This window comes from Gorilla gorilla, chromosome 5, assembly GCF_029281585.2.
Source record: "Gorilla gorilla gorilla isolate KB3781 chromosome 5, NHGRI_mGorGor1-v2.1_pri, whole genome shotgun sequence".
NCBI lineage: Eukaryota > Metazoa > Chordata > Mammalia > Primates > Hominidae > Gorilla > Gorilla gorilla.
This window is the reverse complement of record NC_073229.2, coordinates 133,732,315-133,756,681: the sequence shown is the minus strand read 5'-3', so window position 1 is coordinate 133,756,681 and position 24,367 is coordinate 133,732,315. Positions and strand designations below refer to the sequence as shown.

At 35.9% G+C, this 24,367-nt stretch overlaps 1 protein-coding gene across 2 annotated transcripts in view; it reads left to right on the top strand.

Annotated features, from left to right (window-relative positions):
* Positions 1-24,367, top strand: part of AK9 (adenylate kinase 9) — a 199,178-nt gene that overhangs the window by 99,552 nt on the left and 75,259 nt on the right. For both annotated transcript variants that reach the window (XM_055392090.2, XM_055392089.2), the window contains exons 18-21: positions 4,192-4,348; positions 5,027-5,141; positions 10,652-10,728; positions 16,859-17,011. In XM_055392090.2, the coding sequence (XP_055248065.1) occupies positions 4,192-4,348; positions 5,027-5,141; positions 10,652-10,728; positions 16,859-17,011 (502 nt within the window). The remainder of the gene's footprint in view (positions 1-4,191; positions 4,349-5,026; positions 5,142-10,651; positions 10,729-16,858; positions 17,012-24,367) is intronic.

Here is a 24,367-nt window from a genome sequence, read left to right as displayed (position 1 = left end):
CAAAAGCTAGCAGAACTAAATGAAATTGAGACCAAAAACATTACAAAGAATTAATTAAAAGTTGTTCTTTGAAAAAATAAGCAAAATTGATAGCTAGATAATCAAGTGAAAAAGAGAACATTCAAATAAGCAAAATCAGAAATAATAAAGGTGTCATTACAACCGATGCAACAGAAATACGAAAGATCACTAATGACTACTATCAGCATCTCTGTGCATACAAGCTGGAAAACCTAGAGGAAATGGATAAGTTCTTAGAAATATACAACCTCCAAAGATGAACTAGAAGAAATAGAAAACCTGAACAGACCAATAAGGAGTAGTGAAATTGAATCAGTAATTAAAAATCTCTCAACAGTAACAAAAAAGCCCAGGGCCAGATGGTTTTACAGCCAAATTCTGCTAAATGTTAAAGGAAGAACTGCTACCAATTCTACTAAAACTGTTCCAAAACATCAAGGAGGAGTGAATCCTCCCTAACTCATTCCATGAAGCCAGCATCACTCTGATACCAAAGCCAGACAAGGACACAACAAAAAAGAAAGCTATAGACCATTATTCCTGATGAACATAGATGCAGATGTCCTCAAAAAAATACTAGCAAACCAGATTCAGGAACAAATACATAAAGAAAATCCAGCATAATCAAGTGGATTTTATTCTAGAGATGCAAGGTTGGTTCAACATACACAAATCAATAAATGTGATTCACCACATAAACAGAATTAAAAACAAAAAACTATGTGATAACATCAATAGATGAAGGAAGAGCATTCAATAAAATCCAGCATCACTTCATAATAAAAACCCTTACCCAACTAGGCATAGAAGGAACATACCTCAAAATAATAAAAGCCATATATAACAAACCCACTGCCAACATTTTACTGAATGAGGAAAAGTTAAAAGCATTCCCCCTAATAACAAGACAAGGATACCCAGTTTCACCACTGCTGTTCAACATAGTCCTAGAAATCCTAGCTATAGCAATCAGGTAAGAGAATGAAATAAAAGGCATCCAAATTGGAAAAGAGGAACTCAAATAATCTCTACTGATGATACGTTTCTATACCTAGAAAACCCTAAAGACTCCTTCAAAAGACTGCTAGATTTGATAAATGACTTCAGTAAAGTTTCAGGATACAAAATCAACATACAAAAATTGCCATTTCTGTACACCAATAACAATCAAGCTGAGAACCAAATCAAGAACTCAATCCCATTTATAATGGCTATGAAAATAATAAAATACCCAGGAATACATTTAACCAAGGAGGTGAAAGATCTCTACAAGGAGAACTACAAAATACTGATGAAAGAAACCATATATAACACAAATAAATGGAAAACATACCATGTTCATGGATCAGAAGAATAAATATTGTTGAAATGAGTATAATACTGAAAGCAATCTACAGATTTAAGGCAATTCCTATAAAATTACCAATGTCATTCTTCACAGAATTAGAAAAAATAATAATGAAATTTGTACAGAACAATAAAAAGAGCCCAAATAGCCAAAGTAAACTTAAGCAAAAAGAATAAAGCTGGAGAAACCACATTGCCAGACTTCAAATTATACTACAAGGCTATAGTAACCAAAACAGCATGGTACTGGTATTTTAAAAAGACACTTAGATTGATAGAAAAGAATAGAGAACCAAGAACTAAAGCCACATACCTACAACTAAGTGATCTTTGGCAAAGTCAACTAGAATATACACTGTGGAAAGGACACCCATTCAATAAATGGTACTGGGAAAACTGGAGAGCCATATGCAGAAGAATGAAACTGGACCCCTATCTCTCACCAGATACAAAATTAACATGGGTTAAAAACTTAAATGTAAGACCTCAGACTGTAAAAGTCCTGAAAGAGAACCTAGGAAAATCTCTGCTGGACATTAGGCAAAGAATTTATAACTAAGTTGTCAAAAGGAAATGCAGCAAAAACAAAAATAGACAAATGGGACGTAATTAAATGAAAAGTTTCTGAAGAAATAATCAACAGAGTAAACAGAGAATCTACGTAATGGAAGAAAACATTTGCAAACAATGCATCTGACAAAGGGCTAATATCCAGAATCTACAAGGAACTCAAACAACTCAAGAAGAGAAAAACAAATAACCCCATTAAAAAGTGGGCCAAGGACATGAACAGACATTTCTGAAAAGAAGACATACAAGAAGGCAGCAAACATATGAAAAAAGTCCTCAACATCACCAATCATCAGAGAAATGCACATTAAAACCACAATGAAATAGCATCTTACTCCAGTCAGAATAGCTATTATTAAAAAGTCAAAAAACAGATGTTGACAAGGATGCAAAGAAAAGGAAATTATTTATACACTGTTAATGGGAATGTAAATTGGTACACCTTTATGAAAATGGTATAGAGATTTCTCAAAGAACTAAAAATAAGACTACCATTGAACCGCAATCCCATTATTGAGTATCTGCTCAAAGGAAAAGAAGCCTTTTTATCAAAAAGACACCTGCACTAGTATGCTTATTGCAGCGCTATTAACAATAACAATGCCGCGGAATCAACCTAAGTGTTCATTAGTGAAGAATGAAATCATGTCTTTTGCAGTAACATGGATGGAACTGGAGGCCATTATCTTAAGTGAAACAACTCAGACACAGAAAGACAAATACCACATGTTCTCACAATTGGGAGCTAAACAATGTGTACACATGGAAGCAGAATATGGAATGATGGACAATAGAGTATCAGAGGGATGGGGAAGTGGTGGATGATGGGAGTTTGCTTGGCTGATACGGTGTGCCTTGCTCTGGTGATGGATGCACTGAAAGCCCTGACTTCACCACAGTGCAATATATCAATGCAGCAAAATTGCACTTGTAACCCATGAATATACACAACAAATAAATAAAGTTGAATGAGGTGGAGAAATTATAAGTTATATCTCAATGTTGTTTTGTTTCAAACAACAATTGAAACACTGTAAAATTGTTTGAAAATTTGTTTCAAAAATACAATTTCAAATTTGAATGGTTAAATTTGTATTAACCATTTATAGGTCTTCTTCGTAGCTTTCCTTTTTCCCTAATTCTCTTATGTTAAACATTTCAAAGTGCTTAAAATTATTTTTTAAAAGACTGCTTATTCAGATAATAATTCAAAAAGCAAGATGGACATAGTGGTGCAAGCCTGTAGTCCCAGCTACTCAGGAGGCTGAAGGGGGAGGATTGCCTCAGCCCAAGAGTTCTAAACCAGCCTCGGCAACATAGCAAGACCTCGTCTAAAAAAAAATCAAAAAGCAGATAATTTTAAATTCTGCATAGGCCTGTCAAGAGGGTAATATTGGCCCTCTTGACATCTCTTCCCCTTTGACTTGTAATATTTTGTGATTACCTAATGGTACACAAACTTGTTTGAAGCTCTCAGAATTGGTGTTTTCATAGATACACATTACTAATTTCCAAATATGTGTTGAAACTATTGCTATTGGAGAGAAGCAGGAAGACAAGAATTTAGCAGAATTCTCTAAGCACCTGCAAAGTTTGTTTTGTTGTTTTGACTCCATGCTTCCTACAGCCATCGGTAGGAACCATCTCAGTACGTTTTAGCTCTCACACTGAGAAATGAAAGCAGAAGAGAAGTGAAGGGTGTTGTCACTGAAAAGGCAAGCTGGACCAGGAGCTTTCTACTTAGAGTGGTCCAGGCATCATTATCACCTGGAAGCATGTTAGAAATGTAGACTCTAGGGCCATTCCCCAGACCTTCTGAATCACGATCTGTCCTCTGAGTAATATATAGCAAAAATGTATTACTATATTTATTTCACGAAGTCTGTTCTTCCCTTTGTTAACTTTTGTTGTCGTTGTCTCATTAGAGACAGGGTCTGACACTGGTGCAGTGGCACAATTATAGCTTACTGCAACCTCAAACACCTGGGCTCAAGCAATCCTCCTGCCTCAGCCTCCTGTGTAGCTGATACTACAGGCATGCACCACTTCGCCCAGCCTCCATTCTTAACTTTTTAGACTTACGATTTTATTCCTTTAAAATTAAGTTTAGCTTTAAAAATTGTCACCCTTTTTTTTCCTTTTGAAAGAAGAACTCAAAAGATACTTGTTTAAGATCCACAAAAATTACATATCAAGGTTGCATCCTTGACTTGTCAAGCTATGATAGTAATATCAGTGTACAATTTTTCACAGGTAATGGAAGAAAACAAGGATAGGTTTCCTGGTGCCCCAAAATATGGAGGCTGGATTGTGGACAACTGCCCTATTGTAAAAGAATTGTGGATGGCCTTAATCAAGAAAGGAATTATACCTGATTTGGTCATCTATTTATCAGATACAGAAAACAATGGTTGGTAAATATTTATTATGTAAATTTGAAAGTGAAGTTTTGTTATTGATATTTTTGGTTAAATATAGAACGGACAACTCTCCACTCTTCCTAGATAGAAATACCCACCCCAGCAATCCCTGCAGGAACTAGAGGTACACAAAATGAGGCTTCCATATACTGAGAAGGTGGCCAGGAATAAGTGCCGGATGGTTGAATGTTCTAGCTGGCCGTTGTAATTTTTCTTTAAAGCTTACAGTTTAGCACGCACACACACACAATTAGAAGCTATAACTTCTAAATGAATAACATATAAGGCTGAGGGCAAAGACTAAATGTTAGTTCTTCTTCACCTCAAGTAGGAAAAATGAGGTACATAAATTTAGCAGAGCTAAATTTTAATTATTCTGTTTGCCTCTTAAAGTAAGATATTCAAAATGGGAATTGCCAGGGGAAAAATATAATATACTACCTCTTTTCATGTTTTACTTATTTCTACTGTATTCATACATACCTTTTTAAAAGAATTTAAGATGATCTATTAATATTTTAAAGAATCTGGGCTCTATTTAGATACATGCTTAAAGGAAAATATATTTAGATATAAGCAGAAATAATGTTTGTGTTAATCTTCAAAATACATCTCACTGTATTTTATAAGCTACAAAAGTAATATTAGTCTCCTTATCTGTATTTCAGGAAAATGTTTATTTAATAGAATATATTTACAGAAGAAATCTGAAATTGACTCTAAGATTTTAGAAAGATTATTAGAAGAACTACAAAAGAAAAAAAAAGAAGAAGAAGCAGCAAGGTAAAATCTGCCTAGAATGATAAAACAGATTAATGTATCTGTTATAGCAGTTAAATATCTTCTTGCAATTATACTTATAGAATATATTTAATATTGAAATGATAATTTATTATCTTGATCTGATTCTAGTTAATTTTAAGAAAAGCAGCGATTTCACAAATACTTCCAGAATCTCTAAAGCACACAGTTGTGATGTTTTCACAGCCCATATCAAACTTATTCTAAATCAAGCATCTGCTCTTAAAAGACACTATTTAAAAAATGAGCATGGGTAAGATATATATATTGTTATGATATTTATCTGTGACTTAATTTTGTTAACTAGCATTTACAAATTGAAGAAACAATATCATAGGAACCAGATGAAAATATACAGTACTTGTGCGACATGACTAAAATCCAAAGCCTGACTAAGTTCTACACATGGAAAGACCAGGCTAATTATTTATGTTTGACAGGTTTAACACTGAGGGCTTATTCTCTAATCTGGGTATAATGAATGACTTTTTAAAATGTGACCACACAGTTATCTGTTCATGGCAGGGGTCAATACTAAACTTTAATAAACTATAAGTCCTTCAGATTGAAGAATAAAATATTAAAAGAAACAATGACTTAGTTTGCTAATTGTTCTTCCTTACTAAAAAATTCTCTTTAAATACTTTACATTTTAATTTGTCCACTGGGATTTCTACTATTCAAAGTAATAAAGGCCTAGACATTTAAGAATTAAATTTTTCTGTGTAAATCCATGGAACTTCCTACTATTGATGACGGCACCTATGGCTTTCTTAAATGCTATTTCCTTTTCCCTTTCAAATATTAGCTATTTGAGCTGAGACTTAGGAGAGCTCTTTAAACCCTAGAAATGAAGAAGCTGGGAGGTGGATAATTACAGAGGTAGAGAGCAGTTTAACTGATATGTGTGCCGGAGGATTTTATTTTTTAGTGTTCATTATTCATTTAAGCTAGTCACTCCTTTAGAAATTTAACACACAAATATGTATGATTCAGTTAAATTAGTTAATAAAATTATTATGTGATATATTGACCAAACAGTACTTTAATTCAGACAATAATTACAAACTTACTTATATTCCCTTTTAGCTTTGTAAACTTTTGTTACAAATCTACTAATTAGCTACAATCAGCTATACTCAATCTACAGATCAGCTATAATCTGTTGATAATTAAGGAATTACTTAATCTTTTTCCAGTGTGTGAGAACTAGTCCAATCTTTGAGAACAGATGGAGATCTCAACATAAGAGTAAAACAAAGTTGATGTGATTTCTAGACTGGAGATCTGCTACATTTTAAATATATTAAAAATATGTATACCTTTAACTTTTTTTAAAAAGGAAAAGATATCTTCTCCACTTTCTGTCAATTCTACCTTCACCTCTTTAACCATATGGAATTCTCTAAGTTATTTTTATAATCAATCTTTACTTCTTTTGATTCTAAATTTTTACGTCTTTATAAACTCCTTAATGTCACCTGCCCAGATTGAAGCAGGCTTTTCTATGTTTTTATATGTTGATTTTTAAAATTCAACATGAGTTTTTCAAAACAAACTTTTTTCCTTTATACTTCAGAAATAAAATTTAAGATGGTTTTTAAAAAACTGTCAGACACTCACTTAAAGGCCTTATAGGTTGGTTAGAAAAGAGAGGAACTTAACAGGATTAAGAACTGCATCTTGATCAAATATCTAAAGACATGCTAAATTTTAAAACTTTTCCAGCATCAGTTTCCAAATATGCTAGTCAAATGGCAAGATAATTTCTGTCATATTGTTAGTCTTTGGATCATCTATCCAAGTGGGTTACAGAAATTTCTAAGAACTGGCAGCAAAATTCTTCCTTGTTCTGTTCAGGTCTTAGATTCTCAGCAGCAACATACTTGATCCAGGATTTGGATAAGGAAGATGTCACAAAGAGCCCCATCTGAGGTACAGGCATAGCTTGGAAATATTGCAGGTTTGGTTCCAGGCCACCACAGTAAAGCAAGTCACATGAGTTTTTTTGCTTCCCAGTGCATATAAAAGTTATGTTTACACAATATTGTCATCTATTAAGTGTGCAATAGCATTATGTCTAAAAATGTATATACCTTAATTTTAAAATGCTTTAAAATAACATGGTGATGATCATCTGAGCCTTTAGTGAGTCAATCATTTTCCTGGTGGAAGGTTTTGCCTCAGTGTTGATGGCTGCTGACCGATAAATGTAGTGGTTGCCAAAGGTTGGGGTGGCTATGGAAATTTCTTAAACTAGGACAATGATGAAGTTTGTTGCATCTGTTTATTACTCTTTCTTTCCCAAAATATTTTTCTTTAGTATGTAATGTTGTTTGATAGCATTTTACCCACAGTAGAACTTCTTTCAAAATTGGAGTCAATCCTCTCAAACCCACCACTACTTTATCAACCAAGTTTATGTGGTATTCTAAATTTTTTGTTGTAATTTCAACAGTATTCACAGCATCTTCACCAAGAATAGATTCCATCTCAAGAAACCAATTTCTTTTCTCATCCATGAGAAGAACTCTTCATCTGTTCAAGTTTGATCATGAGATTGCAGCAATTTAGGCTTCACTTCTAATTCTAATTATCTTGCTATTTTCACTACATCTGCAGTTACTTCCTTCATTACAGTCCTGAACTTACTAAAGTAATCCATGAGGGTTGGAATCACCTTCTTCCAAATTCCTGTTAATGTGGATATTTTGACCTCCTCCCACAAATCATGAATGTTCTTAATGGCTTCTGCAATGATAAATCCTTTCCAGAAGGTTTTCAATTTACTTTGCTCAGATCTATTAGAGGAATCACTATCTATGACAGCTGTAGTCTTATGAAATGTGTTTCTTAATAATTAGACTTAAAAGTCAAAATTACTCTTTGATCCATGGGCTGCAGTATGGATGTTGCATTAGCAGGCATGAAAACATTCATTCTCCTTATGTGTCTTCATCAGAGCTCTTGGGTGACTATGTGCATTGTCAATGGGCAGTAATATTTTGAAATTAACCTTTTTTTCTAAGCAGTAGATCTCAACAGCAGTTAAAATACTCAGTAAAGCATGCTGTAAACAGATGTACTGGCATCTAGGCTTTGTTCTATTTGTAGAGCACAGGCAGAGTAGATTTATCATAGTTAATTAGGGGGCCTAGGATTTTTGGACTGGGAAATGGGCATTAGCTTCACCAGCTGCACAAGCCCTTAATAAGAGTGTCAGCCTGTCCCTTAAAGCTTTGAAGCCAGGCATTGACTTCTCCTCTCTAACTCTGAAAGTCCTAGATGGCATCTTCTTCCAATAGAAGCCTGTTTTGTTGACATTGAAAAATCTGTTGTTTAGTGTAGCCACCTTTGTCTATGGTCTTAACTACGTCTTCTAAATAACTTATTGCAGCTCCTACATCAGCACTTGCCTGCTTCACCTTGCACTGCATTTTGATGTTACAGAGATGGCTTCTTTCCTTAAGCCTCATGAACCAACTTCTGCTAGCTTCAAACTTTTCTTCTCCAGGTTCCTTGCCTCTCTCAGCCATCACAGAATTGAAGCGAATTAGGGCCTTGCTCCTGATTAGACTTTGGCTTAAGGGAATGTTGTGGCTGGTTTGATCTTCTAATCAGACCACTCAAAAACTTTCTCCATATCAATAGTAAGGCTGTTTTACTTTTGTATCATTAGTGTATTCACTGGAGTAGCATATTTAATTTCCTTGAAGAACATTTCTTTGGCATTCACAACTTGGCTAACTATTTTGCACCAGAGGCATAGCTTTTGGACTATCTCAGCCTTCAATATACCTTCCTCACTAAACTTAGCCATTTCTAGCTTTTGATTTAAAGTGACAAATGTGGGGCTCTTTTTTTCACTTAAAAAGCTGGAGGCCATTGTAGGGTTATTAATTGGCCTCATTTCAATAGTATTGTGTCTTAGAGAATAGGGAGGCCTGAGGAGAGGGAGGGAGTCAAGGGATCAGCCAGTCAGTGGAGCAGTCACAACACCCACAGCATCTATCAATTAAGTTCACCGTCTTATATAGATGTGGTTCATGGTGCCCCAAACAATGATAATAGTAACATCAAAGGCCATTGATCACAGATCACTGACACATAATAATAATGAGGAAGTTTGAAATAGAGTTGCTCATTGCAGGGTTGCCACAAACCCTCAACTTGTAAAACAAAACAAAACAAAAAAACAAAAACAAAAAAAACAAACACGATATCTGTAAAGCGCAATGAAGCAAACCACAATAAGGCAAGGTATGCCTGCAGAATAACTGCCTGTTCACACACAGACAAAATGGGAAAGGAGTTCAGAAACAACACTCAGTAGCCTCAGAGGGCTGAGTCACGAGCAAAGAGAACTTGAATTATGCCAAGACTTCCGGCAGGAACACGGGATTTGGAATGCAGTGAGAGAATGTCCTCCATTAACAGGAAGCCGACCTGCTGGGAGAAGAGGTGTAGTAATGTCTTATGTGTAACTAGCTTTCAAAAGAAGGGAAAATGGATGCAAAGAATGCAGAGTATGAGAAAATAACAGGTCTGAGGAAAGCTGTGCCCCCAGTGTATGCTGCTGACATGAATGGGCTCTTCCTTAACCGATGAATACCTGATATAATTTTTTGTTAAAATTTTTTAAAGATTCAGTCAACATTCTTTTGTATGTTTCTTTGTGCAGTAGTATTCCTGTTTCTGAGGGCTAAATTCCTAGATATAGATTTCTAGATCAAACATTTTAATTTGTAATAAATATTGTCTTTCTCCAGCATTTTACTAACTTTCCGTCCACCTTTCTTTACCATCGTTAAGGCAGGTTTGGTGCTTCAATCCTAATGAAAAACAGATTCCTTCCAGGTTTTTAAGTCTCCGTATTCCAGGTGTCTTTAAATTTCATCACTACTGTGTTAAAAATAAAATAATTAGGGTTTTTTTCTTATTAGAAAGATAAACTTACAAATGTTCTGCTTATTCAATATAGAAAAAATTTTAATGCAAAAAGTTAAAGAAAACTTAAAACACTTATATGCCATCATCCATGCTGACCATTTGATTGGTTTTCTCCTAGACTTTTAATCCTCATTTATATGCATTCTAAATACCAAATTAAAATTATATTATACATATAGTTTTATATTTGACTTTTCTTACTTAACATTATATTGTGAACATTTACCATTAAATCAGAGGAAAAATGCTACAAATCCTTCCATTTGCCTTTTCAACGTACAGTTAGGTAATCCTTTCTTATTTTTGACAGGTTTCCTAATTAATAGACAAAGTTTTTCAAAGTATAACATTCCAGTTTTTCTCCCCCAGAAGAAAATGCTGAAAAGTAACTAGTCTCAACATGAATAATTTAAAAATATACATTGTAAAGTAAGTATAATAAGATTTAATCTTTATTTTTAACACTATAAGCATTTAATCCTGTAATAGTGTGAGAAGTCTGAATTTCCAAAGATAATTAAATTTGAACCTTTTCATTTCAGAAAAGCCACAGAAGAGGAATTGAGACTCGAAGAAGAAAATCGAAGGCTACTGGAACTTATGAAAGTGAAGGCAAAAGGCAAGCACAGATTGCTATGACTGATGATGTGTCATGGTATTGTTACTGCAAGCAATTGCAGTATTTCAAGTGAATTATAGACTGGGTGATCACATTTCCCAATTTGTCCATGAGAGCCCAGGTTTATGCCTATATTCTTGAAGTCTTTATAGTACCTTTGATTCTTAAAGTGTTCCAGTTTGTATACTAAATAATATTGTTACTGAAATAATGGATTCATAGGAAAATGACTCTTGACAGAGATACCTACTCATACACCCTCTGCAAGTGATACACAGCAGAATAGCACACACAGCTTGTCTTTAAATCGTTGCTCTTAACACAGGTGACACACAGCTGTTGGAATTACTTCGTTAGAACCATCCTACAAGAGTTGAGAAGACAGCAAATCTCTTATTACCCACTTACTCTCTTTATGATTAAACTCCCATCTTCATTATATAACTCACTGTAACAGTTTCTTTTAAGATTGGAGTTTTTCAGTGGACTTAAACTACACCCTAGAGCAAATAGATTTTACAGATAATTACAGAACATTCTACCCAACAACTGCAGAATATACATTCTATTCATCAGCACATGGAATATCCTCCAAGATAGATCACATAATAGGCCACAAAACAGGTCTCAGTGAATTTAAGAAAATCAAAATTATACCGAGTACTCTCTCAGACCACAGTGGAATAAAATTGGAAATAAACTCCAAAAGGAACACTCAAAACTATACGAATACATGGAAATTAGACAACCTGCTCCTGAATGTTCTTTAGGCCAACAATTAAATCAAGAAGGAAATTTAAAAATTATTTGAACTGAATAATAACAGTGACACAACTTATCAAAACTTCTGGGATACAGCAAAAGTGGTCCAAAGAGGAAAGTTCATAGTATTAAATGCTTACATCAAAAAGTCTGAAAGAACACAAATAGACAATCTAAGGTCACACCTCAAGGAACTAGAGAAGCAAGAACAACCCAAACCCAAACCCGAACCCAAGATCCCCAAAACAGAAGAAAAGAGATAATGAAGATCAGAGCAGAACTAAATAAAATTGAAACAAAAAAATAAATAAATAAAAGATAAATGAAACAAAAAGCTGGTTCTTTGAAAAGATAAGCAAAATTGATAGATCATTAGTGAGATTAACCAAAAAAAGAAGAGAGAAGATTCAAATAAGCTCAATTAGAAATGTAACAGGTGGCCAGGTGTGGTGGCTTATGCCTGTAATCCCAGCACTTTGGGAGGCTGAGGAGGGCGGATCACTTGAGGTCAGGAGTCCGAGACCAGCCTGGCCAACATGGCGAAACCCCAGCTCTACTAAAAATACAAAAATTAGCTGGGCATGGTGGCTCATGCCTGTAATCCCGCACTTTGGGAGGCTGAGGTGGGCGGATCACCTGAGGTCAGGAGTTCAAGACCAGCCTGGCTAACATGGTGAAACCCTGTTTCTACTAAAAATTTTTTAAAAATAAGCCAGGCGTGGTGGTGCACACCTGTAATCCCAGCTACTTGGGAGGCTGAGGCAGGAGAATCACTTGAACCTGGGAGGCAGAGGTTGCAGTGAGCTGAGATCGTGTCACTGCACTCCAGCCTGGGCAACAGGCTATCTAAAAAGAAAAAAAAAAGAGAAAGAAAGGAAGAAAGGAAGAAAGAAAGAAAGAAAGAAAGAAGAAAGAGAAAGAAAGAAAGAAAGAAAGAGAGAGAGAAAGAGAGAAGGAAAGAAGGAAAGAAAAAGAAAGAAAGAAAGAAAAAGAGAGAGAAAGGAAGGAAGGGAGGAGATATTACAGCCAATACCACAGAAACACAAAAGATCATTCAAGGCTACTATGAACACCTTTATGCACACAAACTAGAAAATCTAGAGGAGATGGATAAATTCCTGGAAGTAAACAACCCTTCTAGATTAAATCAGGAAGAAATAGAAGCCCCTAACAGACCAATAACAAGTAGCAAGATTGAAAACAGTAATTTAAAATTTTCCAACAAGAAAAGGTCCAGGACCAGATGGATTCACAGCTGATTTCTATCAGGTATTCAAAGAATTGGTACCAATCTTACTGAAACTATTCCAAAAGATAGAGAGAGAGGGAATCCTCCCTAAATCATTCTATGATGCCAGTATCACTCTAATACCAAAACCAAGAAAGGACATTAAAAAAGAAGGAACCAGACCAATATCCCTGATGAACATAGATGCAAAAATCATCAACAAAATACTAACTAAATTCAATAGCATGTCAAAAAGATAATACACCATGATCAAATGGGTTTCATACCAGGGATGCAGGGATGGTTTAACATACACAAGTCAATAAATGTGATACACTATGTAAACAGAGGTAAAAACAAAAATCTTATGATCATCTCAATAGATGCAGAAAAAGCATTTGACAAAATCCAGCACCCCTTTATGATTAAAACCCTCAGAAAAATGGGCATAAAAGGAACACACCTCAAGGTAATAAAAGCCATCTATGGTCGGGCACAGTGGCTCACACCTGTAATCCCAGCACTTTGGGAGGCTGAGGTGGGCCGATCACAAGGTTGGGAGATTGAGACCATCCTGGCTAACACGGTGAAACCCCATCTCTACTAAAAATACAAAAAATTAGCCGGGCGTGGTGGCGGGTGCCTGTACTCCCAGCTACTCAGAAAGCTGAGGCAGGAGAATCGCTTGAACCCAGGAGGTGGAGGTTGCAGTGAGCTGAGATCGTGCCACTGCACTCCAGCCTAGGTGCCAGAGTGAGAGTCTGCCTCAAAAAAAAAAAAAAAAGAAATCTATGACAAACCCACAGCCAACATTATACTGAAAGGGGAAAAGCTAAAAGCATTCCCACTGAGAACTAGAACAAGACAAGGATGCCTACTTTCACCACTGCTATTCAACATTGTACTGGAAGTCCTAGCTGGAGGAATCAGACAGAAGAAAGAAATAAAGAGCATTTAAATCAGTAAAGAGGAAGTCAAACTCTTGCTGTTCATTGATGATATGATCATATACCTAGAAAATTCTAAATACTCATCTGAAAAAGCTCCTAGATCTGATAAATGAATTCAGTAAAGTTTTGGGATACAAAATCAATGTACACAAATTAGTAACACTGCTATATAACAACAATGACCAAGCTGAGAATGAAATCAAGAACTCAACCCCTTTTACAACAGCTGCCAAAAAAAAAAAAAAGTATATATATGTATATACACCTAACCAAGGAGGTGAAAGATCTCTACAAGGAAAACTACAAAACACTGCTGAAAGAAATCATGAATGACACAAACAAATGAAAACACATCCCATGCTCGTGGATGGGTAGAATCCATGAGCATGTGAAAATAACCATACTGCCAAAAGCAATCTACAAATCCAATGCAATTCCCATCAAAATACCATCATTATTCTTCACAGAACTAGAAAAAAACATCCTAAAATTCAAATGGAACACAAAAAGATCCCACATAGCCAAGGAAGACTAAGCAAAAAGAACAAATCTATAGGCATCACATTACCCAACTTCAAACTATACTTCAAGGATATAGTTACCAAAACAGCATGGTACTGCTATAAAAATTGGCACATAGACCAATGGAACAGAATAGAGAACCCAGAAATACAGTCAAATATTTACAGCCAACTGATCTTCAACAAAGAAAAAAACAAACAACCAAAACATAAAATGGAGAAAGGACACCCTATTCAACAAATGGTGCTGGGATAATTGGCAAGCCACAATGAAGAATGAAGCTGGATCTTTGTCTCTCACCTTATACAGAAATCAACTGAAGATGGATCAAGGACTTAAATCTAAGACCTGAAACCATAAAAATTCTAGAAGATAACATCAAAAAACTATTATAGACATTGGCTTAGGCAAAGAGTTCATGCCCAAGAACCCAAAAACAAAAAGATAAATAGATGTGACTTAATTAAACTAAAAATCTTCTGCACAGCAAAAGAAATAATCAGCAGAGTAAACAGACAACCCACAGAGTGGGAGAAAATCTTCACAAACTACGCATCTGACAAAGGACTAATATCCAGAATCTAAAAGGAACTCAAATCAGCAAGAAAAAAAATAATAATCCCATCAGAAAGTGGGTTAAGAACATGAATAGACAGTTCTCAAAAGAAGATATACAAATGGCCAGCGAATATATGAAAAAATGCTCAACATCACTAATTATCAGGGAAATGCAAATCAAAACCATAGTGACATACCACCTTACTCCTGTAAGAATGGCCATAATTAAAAAATCAAAAAATAATAGATGTTGGCATGGATGTGATGAAAGGGAAACAGTTTTACACTGCTTGTGGGAATGTAAACCAGTACAACACTATGGAAAACACTATGGCAATTCCTTAAAGAACTAAAAATAAAACTACCATTTGTTCCAGCAATTCCACTACTGGGTATCTACCCACAGGAAAAGAAATCATTGTTTGAAAAAGACACTTGCACACACAAGTTTATAGCAGCACAAGCCTAAATGCCATCAACCAACGAGTGGATAAAGAACATGTGATATATATATATTCCATGGAATACTACTCAGCCATAAAAAGGAATGAAATAATGGTTTTTGCAGCAACCTGGATGGAGTTGGAGACCATTATTCTAAGTGAGGTAACTCAGGAATAGAAAACCAAACATTGTATGTTCTCACTTATAAGTGAGAGCTAAACTATGAGGGCACAAAGGCGTAAGAATGATATACTAGACTTCGGGAATTTGCGGGGAAGGTGGGAGGGAGATGAGGAATAAAAGACTACACATTGGGTACAGTGTATAGTGCTTGGATGATAGGTGTACCAAAACCTCAGAAATCACCACCAAAGAACTTTTCCATGGAACAAAACACCACCTGTTCCTCAAAAACTTTTGGAATAAAAAAATTTTAAAAAATAAGACAGATGTTAAAAAAAAGACTGGAGTTCTTAACCTAGGGTCTATGGGTAAAATTCAGGGGTGTGTGAACTTAATTGGAAAATAATTCCGAATTTATTTTCACTAACATTTAACTGAAATTTATTATTTCCTTCAATGTGCAATTAATATAGGCAACAAACCACAATAATATTAGCAATACCTTGACTTTGTCACCAAAAGAAATGAAGATGTTTTCATATCACATTATAGTTTTACATATCTTTATATGTTTATCACTGTTCCAAAATTGTGGTAGTTGTTAAACCGGCTACTAGTTCTGGGTTGTTTTACATATCTTATAGTTTTACATATCTTTATATGTTTTACATATCTTTATATGTTTATCACTGTTCCAAAATTGTGGTAGTTGTTAAACCGGCTACTAGTTCTGGGTTGTTTGTTTGTTTGTTTGTTTGTTTTGAGCCAGAGTCTCATTCCATGACCCAGGCTGGAGTGCAGTGACACAGTCTCAGCTCACTGCAACCTCCACCTCCTGGGTTCAAGCGATTCTCCTGCTAAGCCTCCTGAGTAGCTGGGGCTACAGGTGTGTGCCACCACACCCAGCTAATTTTTGTATTTTGTATTTACATTTAATATATTGATTAATATACTACATGATTTATTATTTTTAGTTAGCTGTAAGAAAATCAATCATTATATATATATAATCTAACCTGGTGCTACCCATTAGAAACATAATATAAGCCACACATGGAACTTTAAATTTTCTAAAAGTCACATATTTTATATTTAGTTTTTCATATTAAATCTTTAAAATTCACTGTATGTTTTATACTTACAGTATATATCAATTTGGACTAGCCTCATTTCAAGTACTCAATAGCCACATGTAGCTAGTGGCTACTATATTGAATGGTGCTGATGTAGCCATTTCTTTGGACATTGGGCTATTTCTAGATTTACTGTAAGGATGTTTGGAACTGCCACAAACATTTCATTTTTGAATGAACCCCTAGTCTGGTACTCATACAGCACTCTGAGCAGATGACTATCATCCTTTACCACTACATGTGAATAGCTATAATAAATAGATAATTTTTCTATCTCCCCCATTAAACTACATACTCTAGGAGGGCAGGGACCATTTCATATTCTTTGTTTGGCTTCAGCACTTATCAACACCCAATAAATATTTGTTGACTTCAACCAAATGATAATTTATTTCTTCAAATTTTTTTAGAAGCTGAAGAGACTGATAATGAGGATGAAGAGGAGATTGAAGGTGATGAGTTGGAAGTTCACGAAGAGCCTGAGGCATCTCACGATACCCGAGGGTCATGGTTACCTGAGGAGTTTGAAGCATCTGAGGTCCCTGAAACTGAGCCTGAAGCAGGTTACACTTTATTGATAGCAAGTTCTTAATTCTACTCATGTGCATTAATGTGTCTGTTTGGGTATGTGTATGTATACCTGTTGGTAAAATGGAAGCTGGCTGAGAATGGAGAGATGAGCCCCCAGAGAGCAGCCATTGAGTCCAAATCCCACAGTTTGAAGTGTGGTAGGAAAGCAGAGTCTGCTCTGCCCCAGCACTGGCACACAGGAGCACAGCTGGCTATGTAATTGGTGGTGCATGTTGTTCAAAAAGCAGGAAAAAAGTGTCATTAAAGGTAGTAAAATATAACGGTTTTTCCTTTCTTCCATAGTCTGCCTCTCAATTTGTCATGCTATTTTTTTGTTTGCTATTTAATGTTGCTCTAAGTAAAGAAAAATTAAATTAAAATTTTAAATTATTAGCATGAATTTTACAGTTCATCTTTATGGTGTGCAATGCCATTTTTAAATGCAAATATAAGAGCATTTTAAATGTTAATATGAGAGCATTAACTCTTTAAGCCCTACCTCAGAGGTCTCATTTGGTGGATGGGGCAAGGCAAGAAAGAGTCTGTAGGCAATGAAAACCACTCCAAGGACTAGAGAGTGGGCTTGAAGCAGGAACATAGGGTACCCACCTGTGGTGGGAAAAAGGCTTGCAAATGCTTTCAAGCAGAGTTAGTATTGAATCTGAAATTCATCCTACAAACTAAAAGGTCTTCAGATACCTGTAACTGGATGCTAGTCTGGAGCAGTTAAGGGCCTGGAACTGCTGTGAGCTTATAAAAGAAGCAAGACTAAGGGAAATTAATGAAAATTACACAATTCATATTTCACAGCTCATATGTGCATGTGTTTCATTCTGACAAGTATATTAAGTATTATGCATATCTAAGAGCCCCAGGCTGGTTTGTTCACTTAAAAAGATATTGAAGCCCCAAGCATCTTCTTTCCTCCTGTACTTCTCTCCAGTATCTGACTCCATCCTCACAATCTATAGGTGGCTGCTGCATCCAGACACAATGTCTCCTCTTGCAAGCTTTTACTTTTTATTTCTAATTCAAGAAATAGATAGTTCACAGAGACTTTCACCTACATTTCATTGAGCAGAATATTGTATCGTCGTCTACCCCTACTTGCAGGGAATCTGGGAATTTAATTTGGACTTGGCTTCCTTGCCTAGATGGTAGAAGCCAATGGAATAGAAGATGAGAGGGGGGTTGAGGGAGCCAACCAACAGTATCTACCATACTGCCTTTCCACAGATGCAGGTTGCAGGAATGCCTAGGCGCACATTCATTATTTCACCCAAGAAATAAGTAATCATCTGCTCAAATTATTAAATGCTTAACTGAGACTTTAGAGTTTCACATAGAAGAGAAATATTTTTTCATAGTATAGGTGGTAGATCAGCTGTATCAGAATCACCTATGGTTCTTATTTTAAGGTAAGCCTCTGAGCTCTATGCAGGCTCTGGTTCAGTAAGTCTAGGATGGAATTTAGGAATCTACATTTTAATGAACACCCCAGTGATTCTTATACATACTAACAGTTGAGAACTACTGCTATAGGAAAAACATTCTGCCTGAAAAAAAAGTTTTGTCAATTATTCCTTATATCATGGAAAAAGCACAGTAGCATACCTGAGAAAAATCTGATCCTGAAAATAAAAACTTTAGAATCATTTAGCTGTACACTGTATCTGCAGGTCAAAATTAATGAATATATTGAATAGAAATTTGAAAAATGTCTATTAAAGACAGTGATCGTAGTTTTGATACAGTTGATGTTGAACTGTGTGTTTCAAAATCATACATCTATCCAGGTTTGATAAAAATATGTGCTAACTATAGAAAATACAGAAATTATACAAATAGAAAGATGGGGGAAATCATCATTGATCTGACAACAAAAGGCAATGATACTTAACATTCTAATGTATTTCCTTTTAGCTTTTTTAAGAATGGTGTTTTGTTTTGTTTTTATCTAACTGTGATCCAATTAGACTTCGGCTTGAGAGAAAGGTTTCCTCTTGGACATTTTTTAAGTCCTACAAGAGAGTTATTTTCAATAAACAATAACTATATGGAAATTATTTGTTTATAAACTTCCTTCAGATAGCATTTTGGAAAGAGGCATAACTTCTCCACATTGTTGAATGCTCATGAGTGTGGCCAGTTTTGTCCAGTCCACTAGAACAGGCTATGGATTTCTGTAGCTATGTGGTATTAGGATAATGATAATTCCATTTGGATTTCTCCCAAATTCCACACGACCCTATTCTTGAGATTTTGATTTTGATTCATCTCTTAGTCATCTGGTCTACATCTTTGAGCAACTTTTTAAGGATCCAACGTGGCATATTTTGTAATTTTTCTGCAAATCTATTGCTTTCACACATATAAAACAACTTAGAGGCTATTAAATCATTGTCATAACCTTTTCTTCTCAGAATTCCTCATGTTGACATTGCTTCATTGTCTTCTACACATGGAAAAGTCAAGATATTCCCTCATTTCTGTTCTTTTCGTTCTTTTCTTGCAGGGGTGCTCAAAGGATCCTTTTCAATGCCATTATTTGTTAAAACTTTGCTGGTATGTGAATGATTTACCCTGGAATTCATTGAACTCTTTTTGTCTTCATATCACAATCTTTGTCTAGCTCAAAATGCCTTTCTTCAGTTATTGCTTCAGATTCCTTTTTCAGGATTGTTTATTATTTTTGGTCAGATAACTATTGTTTCTCAACCACGTTAATCTTCTTTTTCCTGATAGTTCTCATGTCTTTGTACTTTTTCTCTGGATTCTTCAGAGACTTGTTATCCTCCATGTCACTGGTTTACCTTCTCCACCTTATTGCCTCTCTCCTAATGCATTAAAAAATTTTTTTATTTCAGTAGTTTTAGGGGTACACGTGGGTTTTGGTTACATGGATGAATCACATATAGTGGTGAAGTCTGGGGTTTTAGCATACCTATCACTCAAATAGTGCATGTTGTATTCTATAGGTGGTTTTTCTTTTTTTTAATTATTATTATACTTTAAGTTCTATAGAGGGTACATGTGCACAACATGCAGGTTTGTTACATATGTATACATGTGCCATGTTGGTGTGCTGCACCCGTTAACTCGTCATTTACATTAGGTATACCTCCTAATGCTATCCCTCCCCCCTTCCCCCCCACCCCACGACAGGCTCCAGTGTGTGATGCTCCCAACCATGTGTCCAAGTGTTCTCATTGTTCAATTCCCACCTATGAGTGAAAACATGCAGTGTTTGGTTTTCTATCCTTGTGATAGTTTGCTGAGAATGATGGTTTCCAGCTTCATCCATGTCCCTACAAAGCACATGAACTCATCCTTTTTAATGGCTGCATAGTATTCCATGGTGTATATGTGCCACATTTTCTTAATCCAGTCTATCATTGATGGACATTTGGGTTGGTTCCAAGTCTTTGCTATTGTGAATAGTGCAACAATAAACATACATGTGCATGTGTCTTTATAGCAGCATGATTTATAATCCTTTGGGTATGTGCCCAGTAATGGGATGGCTGGGTCAAATGGTATTTCTAGTTCTAGATCCTTGAGGAATCGCCACATTGTCTTCCACAATGGTTGAACTAGTTTACAGTCCCACCAACAGTGTAAAAGCATTCCTATTTCTCCACATCCTCTCCAGCACCTGTTGTTTCCTGACTTTTTAAATGATTGCCATTCTAACTGGTGTGAGATGGTATCTCATCGTGGTTTTGATTTGCATTTCTCTTACGGCCCGTAATGATGAGCATTTTTTCATGTGTCTGTTGGCTGCAGAAATGTCTTCTTTTGAGAAGTGTCTGTTCATATCCTTTGCCCACTTTTTGATGGGGTTGTTCGATTTTTTCTTGTAAATTTGTTTAAGTTCTTTGTGGATTCTGGATACTAGCCCTTTGTCAGATGGGTAGATTGCAAAAATTTTCTCCCATTCTGTAGGTTGCCTGTTCACTCTGATGGTAGTTTCTTTTGCTGGGCAGAATCTCCTTAGTTTAATTAGATCCATTTGTCAAGTTTGGTTTTTGTTGCCATTGCTTTTGGTATTTTAGTCATGAAGTCCTTGCCCATGTCTATGTCCTGAATGGTATTGCCTAGGTTTGTTTCTAGGGTTTTTATGGTTTTAGGTCTAACATTTAAGTCTTTAATCCATCTTGAATTAATTTTTGTATAAGATGTAAGGAAGGGATCCAGTTTTAGCTTTCTACATATGGCTAGCCAGTTTTCCCAGCACCATTTATTAAATAGGGAATCCTTTCCCCATTTCTTGTTTTGGTTAGGTTTGTCAAAGATCAGATGGTTGTAGATGTGTGGTATTATTTCCAGGGTCTCTATTCTGTTCCACTGGTCTATATCTCTGTTTTGGTACCAGTACCATGCTGATTTGGTTACTGTAGCCTTGTAGTATAGTTTGAAGTCAGGTAGGATGACGCCTCCCACTTTGTTCTTTTGGCTTAGGATTGTCTTGGCAATACGGGCTCTTTTTTGGTTGCATATGAACTTTAAAGTAGTTTTTTCCAATTCTATGAAGAAAGTCATTGGTAGCTTGATGGGGATGGCATTGAATCTATAAATTACTTTGGGCAGTATGGCCATTTTCACAATATTGATTCTTCCTATCCATGAGCATGGAATGTTCTTCCATTTGTTTGTATCCCCTTTTATTTCGTTGAACAGTGGTTTGTAGTTCTCCTTGAAGAGGTTCTTCACATCCCTTGTAAGTTGGATTCCTAGGTATTTTATTCTCTTTGAAGCAATTGTGATTGAGAGTTCACTCACGATTTGGTTCTCTGTTTGTCTGTTATTGGTGTATAGGAATGCTTGTGATTTTTGCACATTGATTTTGTATCCTGAGACTTTGCTGAAGTTGTTTATCAGCTTAAGGAGATTTTGGGCTGAGACGATGGGGTTTTCTAAATATACAATCATGTCATTTGCAAACAGGGACAATTTGACTTCCTCTTTTCCTAATCGAATACCCTTTATTTCTTTCTCTTGCCTGATTTCCCTGGCCAGAAATTCCAACACTATGTTGAATAGGAGTGGTGAGAGAGGGCATCCCTGTCTTGTGCCAGTTTTCAAAGGGAGTGCTTCCAGTTTTTGCCCATTCAGTATGATATTGGCTGTGGATTTGTCATAGATAGCTCTTATTATTTTTAGATACATCTCATCAATAACTAGTTTATTGAGAGTTTTTAGCATGAAGCACTGTTGAATTTTCTTGAAGGCCTTTTCTGCATTTATTGAGATAACCATGTGGTTTTTGTCTTTTGTTCTGTTTATATGCTGGATTATGTTTATTGATTTGCGTATGTTGAACCAGCCTTGCATCTCAGGGATGAAGCCAACTTGATCGTGGTGGATAAGCTTTTTGATGTGCTGCTGGATTCGGTTTGCCAGTATTTTATTGAGGATTTTTGCATCCATGTTCATCAGGGACATTGGTCTAAAATTCTCTTTTTTTGTTGTGCCTCTGCCAGGCTTTGGTATCAGGATGATGTTGGCCTTATAAAATGAATTAGGGAGGATTCCCTTTTTCTTTTTTTTTTTTATTTTACTTTAAGTTCTAGGGTACATGTGCACAATGTGCAGGTTTGTTACATATGTATACATGTGCCATGTTGGTGTGCTGCACCCATTAACTCGTCATTTGCATTAGGTATATCTCCTAATGCTATCCCTCCCCCCTCCCCCCACCCCACAACAGGCCCCAGTGTGTGATGTTCCCCTTCCTGTGTCCAAGTGTTCTCATTGTTCAATTCCCACCTATGAGTGAAAACATGCGGTGTTTGGTTTTCTGTCCTTGCGATATTTTGCTGAGAATGATGGTTTCCAGCTTCATCCATGTCCCTACAAAGGACGTGAACTCAGAAGATTCCCTTTTCCCATTGATTGGAATAGTTTCATAAGGAATGGTACCAGCTCCTATTTGTACCTCTGGTAGAATTCAGCCATGAATCTGTCTGGTCCTAGACTTTTTTTGGTTGGTAGGCTATTAATTATTGCCTCAATTTCAGAACCTGTTATTGGTCTATTCAGGGATTCAGCTTCTTCCTGGTTTAGTCTTGGGAGGGTGTATGTGTCCAGGAATTCATCCATTTCTTCTAGATTTTCTAGTTTATTTGTGTAGAAATGTTTATAGTATTCTCTGATGGCAGTTTGTATTTCTGTGGGATTAGTGGTGATATCCCCTTTATCATTTTTTGTTGTGTCTATTTAATTCTTCTCTCTTTTCTTCTTCATTAGTCTGCTAGCAGTCTATCAATTTTGTTGATCTTTTCAAAAAACCAGGTCCTGGATTCATTGATTTTTTGAAGGGTTTTTTATGTCTCTATCTCCTTCAGTTCTGCTCTGATCTTAGTTATTTCTTGCCTTCTGCTAGCTTTTGAATTTGTTTGCTCTTGCTTCTCTATTTCTTTTAATTGTGATGATAGGGTGTCTATTTTAGATCTTGCCTGCTTTCTCTTGTGGGCATTTAGTGTTATAACTTTCCCTCTACACACTGCTTTAAATGTGTCCCAGAGATTCTGGTATGTTGTTTCCTTGTTCTCATTGGTTTCAAAGAACATCTTTATTTCTGCCTTCATTTCGTTATGTACCCAGTAGTCATTCAGGAGCAGGTTGTTCAGTTTCCATGTAGTTGAGTGGTTTTGAGTGAGTTTCTTCATCCCTATAGGTGGGTTTTCATCCCTCACTCCCCTCTTACCCTGCTCCCTTCTGAGTCTCCAGTGTCCATTATACCACTCTGTATGCCTTTGCATACCCATGGCCTAGCTTCCACTTGTAAGTAAGAACATTCCCAATGCATATGTTAACTCTACTATTGCATTTTAGATTTCCTTGCATTGTTTTCTTATTTCAGTTACCTTTCCTGTATTTCTGCCTTTATTTTAATCTATCTTTATGCCTCATGATTTTTATTTCATAGACTCAGTTGTTCTCTTGTGTTTTTTAGTACTACAAGCATACATCTTGTAAAATTTACTCTGCTTTATATAAGAAATTGTCTTCAGAAGTAAAATTTTCATCTGAATCTTTGAATCAATACTCTCTTTTGCTTCGTCGATTTTGTTTTTGTTGTTTTTGTGGACTTATTCTTGGATGAAGCAGAATATATCCAACTCTTGCATTTACCAACAGGAAGGGTAGGTAGAGTATTTATAAGAACTCTGTCCCCCTACCCTGACTCCCACACACGTGTACTTTTCACTTAGACTTCTTGCCTGGCATTCTCAGATATAGACCTGTTATATCTGATATAGGTTAATGCAAATCAACCTCGTTCAAGTTGTAATATTTAGTAAGTACTCATCTTGTATGGCTCTTCTAGACTGAGGCTAGATCTT